The following is a 20182-nucleotide window of genomic DNA, read 5'->3' as shown; positions in this document are numbered from 1 at the left end:
TTGTTATAAAACCTGAAAAGAATAAATAATGTGTAATCATGGATTGATTTCGTAATGAAAACAATAAATACATGCTTCTGGTTTTCAGCATACCTTGTAAACAACATTGTACAGTTTCTTAAACGGGCTTATATTAGCACAATGCTTGAGTTCTCTACTCAGTCATTTCCATAATTTTACTTCACATTTAGATATGCTAAAAGTCGTTTCTGTTGTGCGAGCATACCAATATTTTAAATTACATTTAAATCTGGCTGACAGTTAACATTTCTTTTTAATAACACATGCATACAGTAAATATGAGTATCCATTTTATATATGTATATAGGCCCATGTGTACACATACACATATATGTTGCATGTAATTACATATAATCAATTAATTTAACTTTTAGCATACAAAAGTAGTATAGAAAAAAATAGAGGTTCGATTTTCATGACTTCATTTTATGCCAGCTTTTATGCAGCACCTTTACCTGCAATCAAAATCACCCATTCATTTTTTTTAATGATGAATATATATATATATATATATATATATATATATATATATATATATATATATATATATATATATATATATGATCACTGACTTCTGTCTCATGCAGCACTTTTACCTGCAATCGGAAGCTATGCATGTTGTACTGACATTAATAACAGGACTTTAGCGTGGTCAATTCCACACTCCTGTCTACTCATTTAGTCGTCATTTTTAATAAGTTATCTTAATTGTAAGACCTGGTAATTCAACATTTCCTCCATGACACCCAATCAAACCAGAGAACCCTCCTTTTGGAGGTATTTTACCTCCCGCCTTTCTGATTTAATGTGGCCGCAAGAAGGTAATAAGTCAGTCGATGATTGTTTATTTGTTTGATGCAGCGTGTCAACACTTGCAACAAAGCTGGCCTTCTCCTTGCCTCTAAATGGGCTCAGTGTGGAGTCATTTAAAGCGACTCTGATGTCAAATCTCACCTCTTCACTGTTGGAAATGTTGCAGCGATTTACATACAGGCGGGTATGAAACGCCATCCTGCTCTCGTCCAATCGGCGAGGAACAGTGCGAGGCGACAGCCAATCATAGAGCCCGGGTTCGCAAGGGGCAGGGTTGACGATGTGCTGGAATGCTGCCTCTCTGGGAATGTTTTCTACTTTCAATCTCTACTTTTTTTTCTTCCTCTCGCAGTCCTTCTCACAAGGCGCTCTTTAAGCTCCGGTGTCGCCACACAGAGCAGCCATTCATCGGCTCCACGGCCAGCACCACACACACTCCCATGTTGAACCACTGCACGGCTAAATTGGTAAGTTATGTCTTTTTTTGTGTAATATTAAAGTAAATAAGACTTATAGTGCTAAGTTATATTGATCCACCAGTTGATATTTTTCTGAAAGTGTTAGTCTTTAATTACGTTTTCATTAATTGTGTATTATTTGCATTCGTTCACATATATGCTCAATTTCCATCAAGTATTATGTGTGGTAATTTAAATGTTATGTAAACGTATAATTAGCTTCTCGTATGTTCTTCTGCAGGTGTAGCAGATTCCCGTGCGTAAAAAGGAGCTGGACAATTTTACGCATCAGTATGGCTTTGCATTAAATAGTTTGCAATAACAGGGAGCAATATAAAATACTTTCTAAAGTACTTACTACTTTCCAACTCATTGTGAAGTGTTAAAAGTCATTAAAAAAATGTCCGGAGAGGAGCACAGCTTGTCTGAAGCAGAGCTGAGCCCCGGAGGCTCGGACGACGCTCACTCCCTGTCCCCGTCACATGCCGGAGCACCACCCGGCCACGACTCACCTCTGACCGGGCCTGCGTCTCATCTGACGGCGCTCTGCGTAGCGGAGGGCAACAGGGATGACAGGTCCGTAGTTAAGTCGGAGGAGGAAGACGATCGCTTCCCCATCGGCATCCGGGAGGCGGTGAGTCAGGTCCTGGACGGCTACGACTGGACTCTCGTGCCCATGCCGGTGCGCGTAAACAACGGAAACAAAGCTAAGCCTCACGTCAAGCGTCCCATGAACGCCTTCATGGTGTGGGCCCAGGCGGCCAGGAGGAAGCTGGCGGACCAGTACCCCCACCTGCACAACGCTGAGCTGAGCAAGACCCTTGGCAAACTGTGGAGGTTTGTGAAAGAACACAGTAGCCATACAGTAGCGCTTCATTTCCTGTGCAATTTGCGCCAAAAGGAGGAAACGATGAGGCCAGATTGGTGGACGCAAAAAGACAAACAGCCAACTAAGCTTGTTGTTTGTATGAGCCTGTTTAATTTGTGCTTCAATTACGCATGCGTCTCCATTTACCCACGGCGCCAACGCGTCTTATTTGCACACATTTCCAACATCCACATTAACTCAGGGGTCTTACGAGAGTAAAAATCGCTCCTTGTTTTCCTTCCTGCAGACTGCTCAACGAGAGTGACAAGAGGCCATTCATCGAGGAGGCGGAGAGGCTGAGGAAACAGCACAAGAAGGACTACCCGGAGTACAAGTACCAGCCCCGGAGGCGCAAAAACGGCAAACTCACGCCTGCTAATGAGTCAGACAGCCCGGGGGAAGAGGGAGCCAGCCACTCCCAGTCACACTACAAGAGCCTGCATCTGGACCACAATGGCGGAGCTGGGTCCCCTCTGGGAGAATTGCATCACCACCACCACCATCACCACCATCACCCTGCTAGTAGGTGGCACTCCATCCTAGTAGGCTAGTCTGGGGGTTTGGGTAACATTTAGGGGGGTGCGAGTGTGAAGATCAGGCAAAAACTCTGCACTTCCGCCTTGTCAATAAACAGGAAGTGCAGTGTCTATAAACATGATAACGTATATCTACAGATCTAACAGTGGCTGAGCTGCGTGGTGGACACCCCAATGAAAAATTTCAGGCTCCGCCACTGCGATCTAATAATGTAAAGCCTATTTACTGTATCTATCCATCTATCTAGCCATCCAGCTAGCTTTATAACTCTCTGTAGATGTGCTATGCCAATTCACATTTAGAGAATAGTGCAATTATCCATATCCATTAGGTAGATACTTTATTCATCGCAAAGGAAATTCACAAACCAAATTACAGAAACCCTATCCCCTATCACAGCATGCAAGCAAGTATTATATATGTATGCATCATGTTGGCACTGCTGCTCAGCTAAGCCTATTTTTCTCATCCAGGTCAGGGTCACAGCCCTCCCACACCCCCCACCACCCCAAAAACAGAGCTCCAGTCAGGCAAATTGTCAGACAGCAAGAGGGACGGAGCGACTGGAGCATCAGGGGGATCCAGGGGAGCCCTCGGCGGAGGAGGCGAAGGGGTGTCCGGCGGTCCTTCGTCAACCAGTTCTAAGCCCCACATTGATTTTGGCACTATGGACATTGGCGAGATCAGCCACGAGGTGATGGCCAACATCGACTTTGACGTCAACGAGTTTGACCAGTACTTGCCCCCCAACGGGCACCCCCAGGGCACACCAGGGACCCCCGCTGCGGGATCCTCTGCATCATCCTACGCCTATGCCCTGGCCGCGGCTAGTGGGCACTCGGCCTGGCTCTCCAAGCAGCAGCAGCCTCAGGCCTCGCCGTCATCCTCTGACCCTTCCAAGCCCCAGATCAAAAGCGAGTCAGCAACTGGGAGCCACTACGCCGAGACCTCGTCATCGCCCTCCTCGGGGACTCACGTCACTTACACCCCACTCAGCCTCCCTCACTACGGCTCCGCTTTTCCCTCGCTGGCCTCCAGAGCTCAGTTTGAGTACGGAGACCACCAGGCGCCTGGGGCATACTATGCCCACTCCAGTCAAGCCCCTGGGCTGTATTCAGCCTTCTCCTACATGGGCCCTACACAGAGGCCTCTGTACACCACCATAGGAGACCCTTCCAGCGTGGCTCCCTCCCACAGCCCCACACACTGGGAGCAGCCTGTTTACACCACACTCACAAGACCCTGAGGGGAGGGGTAGAGAGGTGGAGTCGAGGGAAATATGGGAAGCGTGTGAGAGGATCTGTTTGCTAGAGTGTGTTAATTGGTTTGGCTGATGTGTATGTGTATGTATGTCCATGCCATATTGTTGTAAAATTAGAGGTTTTTACTTTTTTAGCTGATAAAATGCATCCGAGGGGGGCACGCTCAGTGTGGGTCTGCAGCCAATCAGAAAAATACATTTAAAAAAAAACGTGTGCCATCAGGAATGTATGATTGAAGATGTACAGCAAGTGGTGAGGAATGAATCCATGTTATGTACAGTAGATAACCCAGAAAGGTTCACACTGACATCATCCCATTTATTAACCAAACTAAAGAAGACTTTTTGGATCGATTTGTGTTATTTTATATGAGTAGTATTGTTATGCTAGTGTGTAACTTTATTGTGGCTGACATTATAACACACTTACACAGCTTCACCACTGCTTCAGGAGCACAATGCTCCTTAAGGGGCTCCTGAAGGGTTCTTTTTGGTGGCCAGCTAATTGCGACCTTATTTCTCTGTAGATAACAACTGTCCGTCTGTGTGTCCCTTGTCCTTTACTACTTTGTTGATCTGAAGCATTTTATGGGAACAATATAGGAATAAGAGAGGGAAAGAGAGCTCTTAAAAAGATATTTCAGCTTTTTTGCTCCGTCTTTGACACTTTACCTCAACTCTCATTGTCATTTTGTGCCATTAGCAGAGGAAAAACTCCACTTTCCATGAACTATTTTGCTTTTTTCTTGCTTTGTAACGATTTGCTGATTCACATCTGAGTTCTAACGTGTTGTAATGAACTATAGTACAAAGTCTCAATCAAATCCCTTGAGATAATTGGCCAGCTTTGGGTCCTACTTAAGGATTATGTGGAATCACATGTATGGTTGTTCTGCATGTGTTCTACTTCACGGTTGCTCCTATAGGGCAAACCAAACAGGCTACAATGCTTATTTTCGGGCAATGTGAATAACAGACATTACCATGGGTTTGACCTTTTTTATATAATGCATAGTTTATCATTGTATACTGACCTTCTTACCATGAAGTTATTTGTCATGTTAACTATGTCACACCTTTTGCTTCCTCCATTTTTGTATAATTCCGAATAGTTTTGTAAAGCGTTTGCCATAAATTGAGTATTTTGCTTCCTTACAAGAAAAAGCAATGTTGAAATATTGTTGTCATCTATTAAATCACCTTATTTATAAAAAAAAAAAAACAAGTAAGACATGTTCTTTATTATTGCATTGCACATGTACAATATACTTTTTATATTTTATGCAGTAGCAGTGGCCGTTTAGGATGTAACACATGCTGCACTTAGCAAAGTAAATTAAAAACACGCTGCTGACGTGTGAACTGTAATAATAACACAATCAGCGCCCCAGCAACCTAAGCTGTTTAGTACGTTTGTGTGCACAGTAGGCTAAATTTGAAGACTAATTCCTCGATTTAATCGGCTGGGGACTGCGTTTTACAGCAAAAAAAAAAAAAGACAAAGAGAGTCTTTCAGCGAGTGAGAAGGCTAGAAAGCAAGAGAAGGGGAGAGTGTTAAGAGTCCAGAAAGCAGACCAATTTCAGTCCAGTAATGGCTTTCCTCTCACGCTGCCTTCACCGCTCCACCTGAATAAATGCATGTCTGTGGGGGGGTGTCTTCCAATCCATGTTGCCCCACTGCCTCCAAGCAGGTTAAAGGGACTGTATGGAGCTGGGGAGCTGCCTAGGGGGCGCTAACATTTGAACATATGTGAGCATTACAGTATATCCCGCCTGTGTTGTGTACATAAGCTACGCCGATGTAACACACGCACAACCACCAGTTATGTTTGTTGTCAGCTAATGATATCAACATGACAGAGTAAACTAGTTATGTTAACGTTATCATTGAATGCACAGCCTATCATAACTACAATATGACTCCAAAATCGTTGTACACACTCTGAAATTGCTTTTGTGTATATGTGCGCATGCTGCGGACATGCAGTATACGTGTATACCAGTCAGCGTTGAATGACAGCCATGAAACACCAGTTATTTTATTTGGGCCAAACAACAATTTCAAACAATTTTTTATGCAGTTTAATTTGCACTTGTGAAAAATCTTTTTAAAATGTGTACAGTCTTTTAAACCACTGTTGCTAACATATGCTTTCCAGTGGTGGTGTTCTCATATCTTTTGGTTTAAAAAAATTTAATTTTGAGCCAGTTGCATACAGTCCTTTTAATCTGCATATGGCAGATTTGATTATTTTAGGCAATGTCTGCTGCAAAACATCATAAGTATAACAATACATTTGATTTATCAGGCACTTTTCTGGGTACTATTGGACAGGGTATCAACAACACAACAACAATGAAACTATTACATAGGAGATAAAAGGTTCATTCAAATTGTTAAAACAAAAGTACTGTATGACGGAAAAGGGAAAAGAAGAGTTGATAGAATGTAATAAACAGATGTGGTTAGTTAAAATATAACATGAATGGATGAGTTAGACATAAAGGCCAGGGTTTGCGTAGGAGATAAAAGGTTCATTCAAATTGTTAAAACAAAAGTACTGTATGACGGAAAAGGGAAAAGAAGAGTTGATAGAATGTAATAAACAGATGTGGTTAGTTAAAATATAACATGAATGGATGAGTTAGACATAAAGGCCAGGGTTTGCGAAATATATTTGAATAAAAATGAAACAAATAACACCCACAACAAGTAAACGTTACAAAAATTCCTTCAGCATCCTTGATAGTTGCAGCCTGCAGGTACAACTCCAGGCCTTCGGGTGGCAGTGACACACATCTGACGTCGAAGTGCGTGACGTCATCGCGAGGCGCGAATTCTGCTTGTTTCCTGTCATCGATATAAACAGAAATAATGCAGCGTTAAGTTTGAAAAGTAGTGGTTCTGTCCTGTAAGGTAAGATTGAGTTGACTCTAGAGAATATACACGTTTGGTGTGTCGTTATAGTCGCTGCTGAAATAACAATCTAACTCCTAAATGTCGCAGTCAAAGAAGAACTAACGTGCTTCATCGTCTAGCAACATTAGCCATTCAACAGCATTAGCTCATCTGTTTGTCGTATTAATACATAGGACAATATGGCGTTGTTTAATTTATCCTAAATGTCTTCTTGAGCAGCGGTCATGGATATCAGCGCCTTTGACGCGGATAACTCTGTCAGTTGCCGACTGGCTTCCACCATTCCTGATATCTGTAAGGCTGAAGACTGCTGCCTGGGCATCGACGAGGCTGGCAGAGGACCTGTGCTGGGTATGTTATTTGGCCTTGTCTTGCATGAAATACGTCCATGCTTTTCAACTATAACTTGTCATGTGAACAAATTAGGACACCCAATGGCGTGTCTCAATGCAGGGATTCTTAACCTGTTTTACTTTTCTTGTTTAAAGTGGCCTGGAACCCATGTTCTATTCAATGACTAAAGCAAATCTATTTAAAGTAGAAAGAGCTAAAACCTTATATAAACACGATAAAACACCAAGGTGTTTGATAACATACGTACATACATTTTATACAGATCTTTGTCCTAAAGAGCTCGCTTCTTGCATCTTCATCACTAGGGCTGCTGCATGATTCTGGAAAAAATGTGAATCACTATTTTCTTGCTTAAAATTAAAATTGCAACTCTGGAACGATTTTTACAAATGCACAGATATCCACAAAGTTTTTTCATCATTCCACAAATGGTCAATGACTTAAGGCCAATTACTTGCTAAGTAGTTGGACGTTCCTGTGCATTTATCCCACATTACATTGAGGTGTGTGAGAAACTTCAGCGCACCATGTGGTGTATTTGTCAGAAGACTACACAGGAAACACTGAAGGGGTGCATGTTTTGACATACATTCACCCGTTCCCGTGTACGGTCATGTTTAATATTTAGAACTCAGTGTACTATTGTTTGTAATGTGTGTGGTTCAGGGCCAATGGTGTATGGAATCTGCTTCTGTCCGGTTTCCAAAAAAGAGGAGCTGAAGGGCTTGAAAGTGGCAGGTAATCCATCAGACTAGAATCTGTACTGATCCTGATTTCTGACATATTTCATTCTGTTTTTCACTGTGGAATTTCCATATTCGACTTTGTGTACTTTTACACAAGCCGGCATCCACATTAGCATCTGTTCTTATATCTCAAATGCTTGTTTAACATGACAATAGTGGTTAACTTTTTTTACACTAGTATGACAGTTAAACATACAAACTGGGACGGGTGAGGTGCATCTACAATGTAGATTATACTACCTGTAGTGTACAGTGGTAGTACATAAGCACATACAGTATATGTACAGCGTATGCTATCTTTCATTTTAACACGTTTTGTGTGTTTTTGAACAGATTCCAAAACACTATCAGAGGCAGAGAGAGAGAATCTGTTCGAGAAACTGGATGAGGGCAAAAGTTTCATCGGCTGGGCACTGGACATTCTGTCTCCGAACACTATCTCCACCAGTATGTTACAGAGGTATTTTTGAAAAATGCAATACAGCACATGTGCTCTTTTGTATGTGTGTTCTAACAATACGTCTCTTTTGTCAGGACCAAATGCAACCTGAATGCCCTGTCACATGACTCGGCCATTGGTTTAGTTCAGTTTGCACTGGACAGTGGCGTACAGCTCACGGAGGTATGTCAGTGTTTGTGTTTACAGTAGGTCCAGGGTTTTCGCTATATGTAATTGATCGTGGTGCGCCGCCACCTTAAAAATGAGGGTTTTTCTTACACTTAAACAATGTTAAGTAATATATTGGGCCCTATGTTTTGTGCGTTAACGGAATCTCGGACGGAATCACGGAATTGGCCAATAAAAAGGGAATCTACTGTTAAATGCGGAATCTCGCAGAAATTGACAGTATGAACCGCTGTAACCGTGAGGAGAAGGAACGTTAGTGTGAGGTGGCAACCGGAAACATCGGCTCCAAGTCTTACTTGTCACAGAGTGTGACCTCACGTACAGCAATAGCCAGTGTAAGCTAGCTGGGTTAGTTTAATTTAGCAGAGCATGCTAATGCGTGTGTGTGTGCGCGCGCACCATTCAGGCTGTTTTGAGTTGTGCTTTTTCCTTGATAATATAATTAAGCGTTTTAGGTTGGCTGCTGAATTTGTGCAAATTGTGTGTGAAATTGGGATGACAGCTATCCGGCACTCGGATAGCTATCTCACTTAGCAACAGTCAAAACACATTTTCAACGCACATCACTTCCGGCCTTCAAAATAAGAGCGGCACACATCCTGTTTAATAGTTGTATTAAATAAGGGTGTCATAGCTTACATTAATAAAGCTATTACGATTGCATCTGCAACTATGTCTTCTTTAACCACAAACATGGATATGACCGTATGTTGAGGATTTTGTTTTGCTACATCCGTTTCTAAAAATACTGGGCAAAATTTTCCAATGATATCAATATTATATATTGATATCAATAAATGTACGTGCTAACTTACTTTTTTAAAGTGTCAATTAACAGTCTTGTTCTATCATACTTGGTACTTGTTTTCAAAACATTAGTTGTGTGTCTAAGTTGTTCAACGTAAACACGTAGTGTGTACAGCTTTAAAACAGTGATGCTATCGTGAGGTCTCCAACAGGTAGCTCGTATGCTTGCGGTAGCTCACCAAAGAATATTTGGTTCACGTCTTAGTATTTTTCTATTAAAACATGACGCCTGTATTTAATGTCAAATGAGCACATTGGGTGGAGATGTGCTTTGTAAATAAAGTACAATTTAAGTGTTGGCAGTCACATAAAACACAAATAGCTCACCTCTCCATTCGTTTTGTCAAAGTAGCTTTAATAGTGCTGCAAGTTGGATACACCTGGACCTGTCATAACCCTGGACTCTGAATTTATACTTTATACAGGACAGATTTGTTTAACAAAAATAATACAATTTTATTTTGTGTTATTTTTAGCTAAAAAATATATTATTGAACAATTCATTTTCCATTTGTATTGCTCTAAAACAGGCATCAGTTTTCATCAGGTTTGTGTCAAATATTACAAAATTGTACACTTTTGTACTAGTCACATAGTACTGTTTGACTAAATAGGTCATGTAACAAAAGGAGGCAACTCTCAGCAACTTTGCTCTCAGCAACTTTGCCATAAAACCTTGCAAAAAGAGTTTTGCAATGTTCTCGTTTCATGTTCAGCTGTTTTTTTTTAAGTTAAATTAATGAATAAATAAGTCAATATTGTTATAAATAAGCCATAAAAAATATTGTAATAAAATTGCAGGTGCAACAACGGCACGACACCTCAGCGGCAGTCCGCCCTCCCATGCAGCCCACCACCACAGCTTCAGAAAATCCTAGGGTTGAGGTCCCCGCTTTTTGTGGGTGTTATTGGCTGGTGAATGACGAATGTAGTGGTATGGTGGAGGCTAGCCTGTGTGAGCGTGCACGAGCAGTAAAAATCGTGTGACCTCCTGCCAAAAAAATCCCAAAATTGGTAGGACCTTGAATTCTGCATCGGGAATGTGAGGGCGATGTGTATTTATAGATAGGCTGATCGGATTGCAGTTTTAATCCTGGATGGGAAATTTGTCACAGAATCCACACAATAAAACAATGGGAATAACGCCAATCCTTCTGCAGGTGTTTGTGGACACAGTTGGCCCTGCTGAGAAGTACGAGGATAAGCTCTCCAAGCTCTTCCCAGGCATCAGTGTGACAGTGAGGCCAAAAGCGGATTCCCTCTTCCCAATCGTCAGTGCAGCCAGTATCTGTGCAAAGGTCAGACCTACAGCATCCTACTTTCTCCTGGGGCTGCTTATGTGCTTCCTGTTATAACTTTGCAATCGCTCGGCAACTCAAGACAGTATGTTACTTGCCTTTTTGAGAAGTAACAAAAATCCAAGTTTCAGTCATGCAAGTCGCATAGATGTACCTGAGCCTTTTCAGTACATTTTTAGAGAGTTTAATATTTTCGTGTGTCCATATCTGTCGTATCATGCTGGTGTTTGGCTGATCAGGTGGCCAGGGACCATGCTGTGAAAAACTGGACCTTCCTTGAGGACCTGGGAGAGGTGGATACCGACTATGGCTCAGGATACCCAAATGGTAACCATCAGCGTAACAGAACGGCACGCTTTGTGTGGTGTTTGAATACAGCTGTACTGTTCCAGAAAGACTTGTCATGCCACACGTTTGCACTTGCAGACCCAAAGACGAAAGCATGGCTGCTCAAGTACTTGGACCCACTGTTTGGCTACCCCCAGTTTGTGCGCTTTAGCTGGAGCACGGCCCAAGCCTTAATTGACAGCAAGGGGGTGACCGTCCACTGGTAAGTGCTCCACAACATGTTTGAGAAGTATGCAGCGATTTTAAAGGATATGATTTACAATATTGACCAGAATTATGCAATTCACTGTGTCTAGCCCTTGGTGGTATATGGTCCATAAATGTGGTAAAGACATGTTTGGCAGAGTTGATTAATTCAAAGCATATTGAGGTTTCTGCTTTTTCCCATGAAGACAAAAAGCAAGACAAAGAGGATTCAAAATTAGCTCAGGTTTTGATTCAACCATTTGTATCTACCAAACACTTAGATTTCCGTGTCAAACATTTGACCAGAGGAGACGAGTGCTTACCACAACCCATATTCAATCCCTCTTCAGGGACGATGACGAGGATGGAGAGAAGGCAGCGCAGCGGCAAGCCAAGAGATCCATGTTGTCTTACTTCAGTGCGCCAGGTGGCAGCAACATCCAAACACATCGCTTCTTTACTGAACGGAGGCTGAAGAGCATCGACACACTCTGAGGACACTTAAGGTTTTACATATACATGGTCCTGTTGTGTACTAGTACTGAGTTGTCTGTCTAGACGCACAAGGACAATGCTTTCATCACCACTCAAAACATGACTGTTGGAATATCTTTATTTGTGTCCTGTGTGTGCATGTGTGAGTGTGTGTATTTTTAATGTTTTGTTTGAACTTGACTGTTTTCTGAAAGAGAAACATCTGAATACTGATAAATGTATTGTTTTTAATCCTGAAACTGCTCTCTAGTGGCAGCATGGAAAACGTTTTAGAAGCATAGTTTTACATAGCCGACAAAATCACTTGATATTGAAATAAAACGCACTCAGTGATTGAATGGTATTGTAAAAAAAAAAAAGTAACACAATACATTTCCAAATTTCACTTCCAATTGATTACTTGATATGAAACTTAGAAGCAGCCAGTCAACACGATTGCATCAATAACATTCAATTTTGATTCAGTTAAAAACAAATCCAATTCAGAAACAGCATCATCATTTTATAAAAGAGACAAAAATAGCTTGTGATGCCGGCTTTTGGCTCTTATGTGTTGGACACATTTAATGCAATACACATTTTGAGGTTTGACCTCAGTCTTGCTTTAAATAGTTCAAATTTCAAACTAGTACACAAAATATAGAATCGCTATATTTTACATCTTACCATGGAGACTAGTGGGTACAGGTGTGAGATCAATTGAGGCATAGTGACATGAGAAGTTCTTTTTTGCAAGGTCTTAAGGCGTTGGTCCTTGACATGGTTGCCAATCTTTGCTGAAATCCCATACAGTCGCTGTTTTTGGGTCACTCTCAAGTGAACCTTTGCCTCTCCATGTGTCCACACTAACCACAGAAGACACCAACTGTATGATGAAACATTGAACATGTTGCACTACAGTCTGCTAAAAACTGAATCCACCTGTTTTGCTGCGGCTAGATGTCACTGGCTTTTTGCCGAGACTCCTGGATCTTTTTCCCGCAGTTCATAGCCAATGTGGACACAGCAAACGAAGAGAGGATGATAATGGAGCTCCCCACGAAATGAGACGATGCTCCTCTTGGGGCTGCCCTTAAGGCTTTCCTGGAGAATGAGTCCCGGTCGAAGGCTGCGGTGGCGGTCACTGTCTGAGCCTCGTGTTCCATGGCTGGTTGTTTCCTTTGAGGCAAACTTCACCAGCTGGCCTTATGTGGGTTAGATGCTCGGTCTGAGGCAGGAGTACACACCTTGTCTTTAATGTGTTCTGTCCTGTCTGATTCCTCCTCTGATCTCTCGGTCTACGTCCGTTTATAACATCCCTGGCTCATGTCTAATCCCTTTAAGAGGCCAGTTCTTCTGCGTCAATGGGATTTAAAGATAGCTAGCATAGCATGGCCAGGGAAGTACTAAGGTAGCGATCTATTTCAGCTCAAAGCTGTATTAATTCCATTAGATCACCCTGTCATTGTCCTGCAGTAGGCGAGTCGTGTTCTCTAGACTGAGGCTTGTAGCCAGTAGCCGGCTGTAAACCAATTGGCACAAGGTATGACAAATGAACACAGAGTACAGCCAACTGCAGAAGGCCACATGTCCATCATGAGGTTCATTTATCAGTCTATGCTCACCTACTGAGCAAATAGAAATGTTTTTCCATTGTGGACATTCCTTTCTGGGACTCTCAGGTTGGAATTTGTTTAAATGTTTTTGTACAGGTTAAGTTTTTAATATTTTAACATTCTTAACTGTCATGCAAGTATAAAAAAATAAAATATAGAGTATATCTGGAGATCAGGAAGACCTGGGTTAGATTCTACCTTGGGCATTTCTGTGTGGAGTTTGCATGTTCTCCCCGTGCGTGGGTTTTCTCTACGGGTACTCCGGTTTCCTCCCACATTCCAAAAACATGCATGTTAGGTTCATTGGCGACTCTAAATTGTCCATAGGTATGAATGTGAATATGAGTGTGTGGTTGTTTGTCTATATGTGCCCTGCGATTGGCTGGTGACCAGTCCAGGGTGTACCCCGTCTGTTGCCCGAAGTCAGCTGCCTAATGAGGAGAAGCGGCATAGAAAATGGATGGAGGGTGTAAACATGGAGCAGTGGTGAACCTTCCCAGGAGTGTCTGGCCAACCAAAATTACCTCGAGAGCATAGAGACGACTAATCCAAGAGGTCACAAAAGACCCCACAACAACATCCAAAGAACTGCAGGCCTCACTTGCCTCATTTAAAGCCAGTGTTCATGACTCCACCATAAGAAAGACACTGGGCAAAAACAGCCTGCATGGCAGAGTTCCATGATGAAAACCACTGCTCAACAAAAAGAACATTAAGGTTCGTCTCAATTTTGCCAGAAAACATCCTGATGATCGCCAAGAGCTTTGGGAAATACCTTGTGGTCTGATGAGACAAAAGTTGAACTGTTTGGAAGGTGTGTGTCCAGTTACATCTGGCGTAAAAGTAACTTTGCTTTGCTTCGGAACATGCAAGACTTGCTGTGATCAACGGAACCATGAATTCTGCTGTCTACCAAAAGAAATCCTGAAGGAGAATGTCCATCTGGCCATCTGTTTGTGACCTCAAGCTGAAACCAACCTGGGTTCTGCAGCAGGTCAATGATCCAACACACCAGCAAGTGCACCTTTTTGAATGGCTTAAGAAAAACAAAATGAAGACTCAGTGGCCTAGTCAAAGCCCTCACCTGAATTCTATCCTGTGGCATGACCTTAAAAAGGCGGTTCATGGAAAACCCTCCAATGTGGCTGAAATATAACAATTCTGCAAAGCTGTCTAGGCCAAAATTCCTCCACAGGGCTGTAAGAGACTCATTGTAAGTTATTGCAAATGCTTGATTGCAGTTGTTGCTACTAAGGGTGGCCAACCAGCTATTAGGTTTAGGGGGCAATCACTTTCACACAGGGGCCATGTAGTTTGGATTTTTTTTCTCCCTGAATAAAAAAAACTGCATTGTGTGTTCAGTTGTGTTGTCATTGACTAATATTTAAATGTGTTTGTTGACCTGAAACATTTAAGTGTGACAAACTTGCAAAAAATATATATGTCAGGAAGGGGACAAACACTTTCAAACCACTGTATATTTACAATAAATAGCCTAGCCAACTCCATGCAGCACACTTATTGTATTGTTGATCTAAATGCCATTACATGCTAAACAGATTTTCTCTGCTAGGGAAGATACTCTTCTCCTGTTACATATTTTGTATTTGACATGATGTTTTATTGTGATGCGTATCAGGAGGGCACAGAGATGAACAGAACAGGAGGGAGAGGGGGGAATGTGGGGACAGAAAAGCGAGACACCAGTGACAACAACAGCGCTACATCAGCAAATGTCTGACAACTAAGTCTCATAACAAGATTATATCAACAGCCACGGTGATAATACTGTACTGAGACAGTAATGCTTTTTAGTAGTAATAACAATATTAACCATAACAATAAGATTAATATTAACTGTTAATAATCTCATTGCCAACAGCACAATCATTATAATAAAAATAACACCACGACAATACCATAGGGCATAGGCAAATAAGTGAGTTATGTGTGGGTGTTCATATGTATGCATGTCCAGGTATGTCTGCAGGTGTGCATGTATGCATGTCTACATTTGTGTATTTGCCATTGAGAATGTATGAAAGGTCAGGGATGGCTTTCCACCACCCAGCACGCCCCGCCCCACACAGCCAACACGCGCCCCCACCACCAGAGAGTCACCAGCCCCACAGGGGTGGGCAGAACTGAGACAGGTCCCCCTAGACCCAGCCCGTAGCCACAGATGTGCACCGGGGGCCACCCACAAACCATTATGTCACATTCCCTTTCAGCCCTTCTGATTACAGAGTTAAGGCTTTCCATCATATAATGCGTCACTTGACTGGTCCGAACGAGTTCCTCAGCTTTGTTTTCCTTGTGCCGTCTTTTAAGTGCTCTGTAAGCATTACGTATGTTCTCTGTTCCATCAGCAGCTTCGATTTAAAGTAGTCCAGTTTTGTAGTCTTCACCCGTGTCACTTACTGCACAAAAGTATCTGGAGAGCGTAGCAAATTCCTCTTGAAGATCTTTGACTGTCATCTTGTCGCCGTTTTGTGAATTAAGTTACATTTCTTCTTTAAGCAACCTTTATCAGCAGCTTGTTTCCATTTAAGTATCGAGAGTTCTGCTCTTCACATTTCGATAAATCTCAGCTTGATCAGCAGTTTGGTTTGGATCATTTAAGGAACTTCTTTTCCGTCCAACAACTGCACCATGGTTATCAGCTGTTCCGCTTGTTATCAATTGGCAAGTTCTTTTGGAAATAAGCCAGCCCGCACTTGAAAAGGCTTGAGAGAATTGTAGAGGATGCTTTAGACTCCAGTAGGCTTTCTTCAGTTTTATTCACACCTCAACTATTTACTGGAGCTTGCGGGTTAGGTTAATACCCTTTAAATCAAAAAGGAATACCATCAAATTACTTCTCAAGACTGCGGTTGTATCTTGAAGCAACAATAGTTGTTACATACCAGTGGTTTCGACGATCTTCTCTCGTTGCTATCATTGGAGTAGTGGTGTCTCTTCGTTGTCCACTACATTTACCAATTATTTACTCTGTCCAACCACCTAGCATCATATAATGCATGTCATACATATGTCACATAGGTATCAAACAAGTCAATTTTGCATCATATTTGTATCAGAGATTTGAAAGACATGCATTTTTAGCATCATAATCATAACAATTGTCATACTCTTTATAGAATGCAAGTACAGTCATGTGATGTTTGTTTTTAACAATATATTCTCAAATAACACAAATTCGCCAGAATTACCAGAATAGAAATAGGCAGAATGACTCAAAATAATCTACATATCAACTACTGTATAGTCATCGAAGGTGATTGATTCTATGTTTGTGTTTTTATGTAGTGGGGTTTGGCATGAGGCCTTATTTAAAATTTCCCCAGTATGATTGTCTTCCAATTTGTATTGTGAAATCTCTAAATGTTTCATCCATCAATGAAAATACCAAGGGGTCAAATGGAAGATAGAGCATACGTGTAGTTTATTACAGATAATCCCAGAGGAGTAGCAAATTTTTACAAATTATGTTGTTGGTTCTGCAAAACATCAACCATTCAATCTGCTATTTACTTTTTCTTGTGTAAAATGATAATTGAAGGCTTGCGATTATTGGCTGAACAAAAACATTTACACTTAGCATTAGTAGCAGCGGCCCTACCACTAAGTAACAATTTCCTTTTAATAGAAGCACCACCAAGAGGCTGACATGATTGCTGAGGTCAGCAGGTCTTTAATCCCTCATCTTGTTACACATAGTCCCAGTTTCTTTTTAGAACCTCTTGAATTACATTAATTGGATTGTGCCGGTTCCCTACAAATGACACAGAAAGCTTCCACGATAGACTTGCGCGTGTCGGTGACACACGAATGTGTGAAAATCGTTTTTTTTTTTTTTAAACGTCTAAAATCTCACTTTATATAGCCTACTTTCTTTCCTGCTTTCATGATGTACACGTTTCTTTGGTCAATATTCCGCATGTTGTGTTTTTACATAATGTGCATTGCAGCTTCTGTCCACACAGTGTCCCCATTGGATAAAACTAACCAGTGGACTAAAGCATGCCCAAAAGAGCATTTATTTCTATTTTGGCTTCCTGTGGGTATCCCAGTACGCTCCAGTCATCATTGAAATACAACCGTTTTTTGTTAAGATTGTGTTCCATTACTAGTACATTACAGTACTTTATTGTACTACATTATATAATTATCACCCAGAGCAGGCTTATGGCTCTAAAATGTGAAAAATTATGTGCCAATAATAATTGTAGTAAAGTGGAAGTACTCCGTAGTTGCGGACTGGAAATGTTATTTTAGTCAATGTAATTCAGGAAAACGGCTATAAACACATTATGCAATGATTGAAACCTGTCATGTAAAGCAGGTCAAAGAAATTCTGTACATGTCCACTCAAGTGTTGGCACCACTTACCCCTTTGCACTTCTTGAGCATGCTGGACTGAACTCACCTGACTCCAGTCCATCTCTGTTATCACTATATGTATATCTGCTGATTGCACAGTGATTTATTTAAAAGGAGCTCCTCTGCAGACATCAGGCTTTTAGCACTGCTGGAGTCTGTGACCTACTTGCACAGAAGACAGCTAGGAAATGCAAGACTTTTCTCGGAGATGAGGATAAGCAAAAGGGGGATGTAAGGGGACTGTTAGTTTAGTGATATAAATAAGTATTTTTTATTTGGCCTTTTGTGATTCCACTCCAAGTTGTCCATAGATATGAATGTCTTTATGTGCTCTATGATTGACTGGCGACCAGTCAAGGATGTTCCCCGCCTCGCGCCCAAAAATCAGCTTGGGTAGGCTACCCCAGCAACCCTAGCGAGGATAAGTGACCAGCTGTGAAATAATGCTAAGACTCTCAAGTAAGGTTTACAATTTAATATTAAAAGGAGTAGATGCAATATACATATACAATATGCATACTCACAGTTGTGCATGTAACAGGCAACAAAAGGCGACAGAGGAAAAGGCTTTGTGAAAACACAAGTAGAATAATACTGTATGTCAAACGCCCCTTTTTATATGAAGGCACACTTTGGCAAGTTGCTAAAGCTGATATTCACCATTGTGGGAGCAATTAAGTGTGATTGCGGACTTTAGGTTCTGTTGAGCTGCATCCTGAGCACAAAGCCTGGTCTGGTTGAGCCACTTTTGCAGAATACCTCGTCTGTTTCCATCACATGTAATCAAAACTCAGAGTGAGTAAATATTATGCAGCCATTAACCTTTTACGCTTATGACTGTTAAGAATGTTCAATGGTTATTAAAATGCCCGTGCATGTCATAAAGGTTTTATGATGGTGCCATCATAGTCAGTTTTTCTATTCATTATTTGCAATAGAAAAAAAATTGTAGTCCAAAACGCAAACCAAAATAGCTGCTTTTTTGTGTATTCGAACTGATTTACAAGAATCTCTCCTGTGTAGAGAATTAGAAAAACACTCTGGGGTATTTTCTGGAAAGATTTTTAGATTGCAGTCCTGATGGATGTGTTGCATCTGCATGAGCCGAGCCGACCCGGCATTCAGCTTCAAGGGCACTGAGAGTGAATGATATTTTTTCCATGCTATGATACAATAAAACCCGGTTCAGTCGCAACAGAAGCCTTTAAAATGAGCTGGGACAACGGTTTACATTACAAATTCTTGTTCACATTTCATGTACACGGAAGATTAAGTAGGCATTTTAATAATCACAAAATGCCAGTGTTTTTGTGTTCTTTTTAATACATTTTATTGACATGCAGTCCATGAAGAGATGTGAGCTGACGTGGTGTTTGTGAGACGGGCTTACCATGTCGGGAAAACTGCAGACATATTCCAAATCCCAGTCCTGCCAGGCTTTTGGTTGTGAGTGCTGACCCCACGTGACCTCCCTTGGGGCATCCTTTGAAACAGGCTGACATCATTTCTGAAAGCTTTTGTCTGTGTCTGCTTTTTGCCCATAGCTAGTGTCACGTTGACACCACCTCCCCGATATCCAAATCACACAACTAATGAACACACCAAAAAAATGCAAAATTCATGCGCTTTCATCAATTATTAAATGTTAATAACAAAAAAAAAAGCACACTAGAGGAAGGCGACAAGCTGCTAACTAGGTCATGACTTCAAATGGGATGTTTCACCTGACACTGATGCACGGATAACACTTTTTCCCCATACAGTCATGGGTGTGGACACGTACTACAGAATACATTTCCTAGTGTAAAATGTGAATTCCAATGCCGCTGCTAGAAAACACATTGGGGTGTTTTTGCATTTGCAACACATGCAAATGCTCTTCTTTTTATTGTTATTTATGTTTATTTTATGTTAAAGCTTGTATCTTTTAAGCATAAACCCCATATATGGTATGTTGTTTAACTGGCAGTGATCGACAGATGTATGCAGACACTGCAAGATACGAGACGAGTAAGCAGCGGTCCCTGTTTGGCTAGCCTTGAAATTTGGCATGAAAAGCCATATTATTCTAAGATTTGTAGAATATTTCTAGTTGAAAAAATTTGGATCTACTTACTGCCATCTTGGCACACTTTTCCACGGCTGAACTTCTTGGTCAAGGAAAAATAGTGGGGACAGCTGATGGTGGAAGCACCCTGCGGTAATACACATTTAGTCCCAGACTTTATCAGAGGCACATTATCAAAACAGCTGTCCTGTGTGCCGAACGTAACACCGAAGAATGTGATGCTTTGGAAATGTGAACTGTCTTACTCCGTCCGAGTGTTCGAGCAAAAACCTGCCACACAACGAGCGAGTATTATAAAAAAAAATATAGAACAAAAAATGCACAACAACAATATGAAAACACCTTATTCCATGTGTAGTTCCAAGAGGGTGTGTTTTCAAAGTGACGTCACGTCCT

General features: G+C 41.5%; 2 protein-coding genes across 3 annotated transcripts; both read left to right on the top strand.

The window, feature by feature from the left end:
• The first annotated feature begins 1181 nt into the window (after positions 1 to 1181).
• On the top strand, positions 1182 to 5150 carry LOC129183157 (transcription factor Sox-10-like). The gene is made up of 4 exons (XM_054780083.1): positions 1182 to 1301; positions 1534 to 2129; positions 2408 to 2682; positions 3171 to 5150. Exons 2-4 carry the CDS (start codon positions 1693 to 1695, stop codon positions 3941 to 3943), a joined length of 1485 nt encoding a protein of 494 aa, XP_054636058.1. The 5' UTR covers positions 1182 to 1301; positions 1534 to 1692; the 3' UTR covers positions 3944 to 5150.
• A 1600-nt stretch (positions 5151 to 6750) lies between these two features.
• Positions 6751 to 12550, top strand: rnaseh2a (ribonuclease H2, subunit A). 2 transcript variants are annotated; one of them, XM_054780303.1, is made up of 9 exons: positions 6751 to 6875; positions 7098 to 7229; positions 7899 to 7970; positions 8312 to 8438; positions 8513 to 8600; positions 10574 to 10711; positions 10951 to 11038; positions 11138 to 11261; positions 11596 to 12550. In XM_054780303.1, exons 2-9 carry the CDS (start codon positions 7103 to 7105, stop codon positions 11738 to 11740), a joined length of 909 nt encoding a protein of 302 aa, XP_054636278.1. In that variant the 5' UTR covers positions 6751 to 6875; positions 7098 to 7102; the 3' UTR covers positions 11741 to 12550. The 2 variants fall into 2 exon arrangements, with proteins under 2 accessions (XP_054636278.1, XP_054636279.1); XM_054780304.1 differs by having other exon boundaries at positions 11527 to 11747.
• The last annotated feature ends 7632 nt before the right edge of the window (positions 12551 to 20182 follow it).

The sequence above is a fragment of the Dunckerocampus dactyliophorus genome, chromosome 6 (genome assembly GCF_027744805.1).
Source record: "Dunckerocampus dactyliophorus isolate RoL2022-P2 chromosome 6, RoL_Ddac_1.1, whole genome shotgun sequence".
Taxonomy (NCBI): Eukaryota; Metazoa; Chordata; class Actinopteri; order Syngnathiformes; family Syngnathidae; genus Dunckerocampus; species Dunckerocampus dactyliophorus.
Note: the sequence above shows the minus strand (reverse complement) of the source record. Positions and strands in the feature narration are given on the sequence as shown.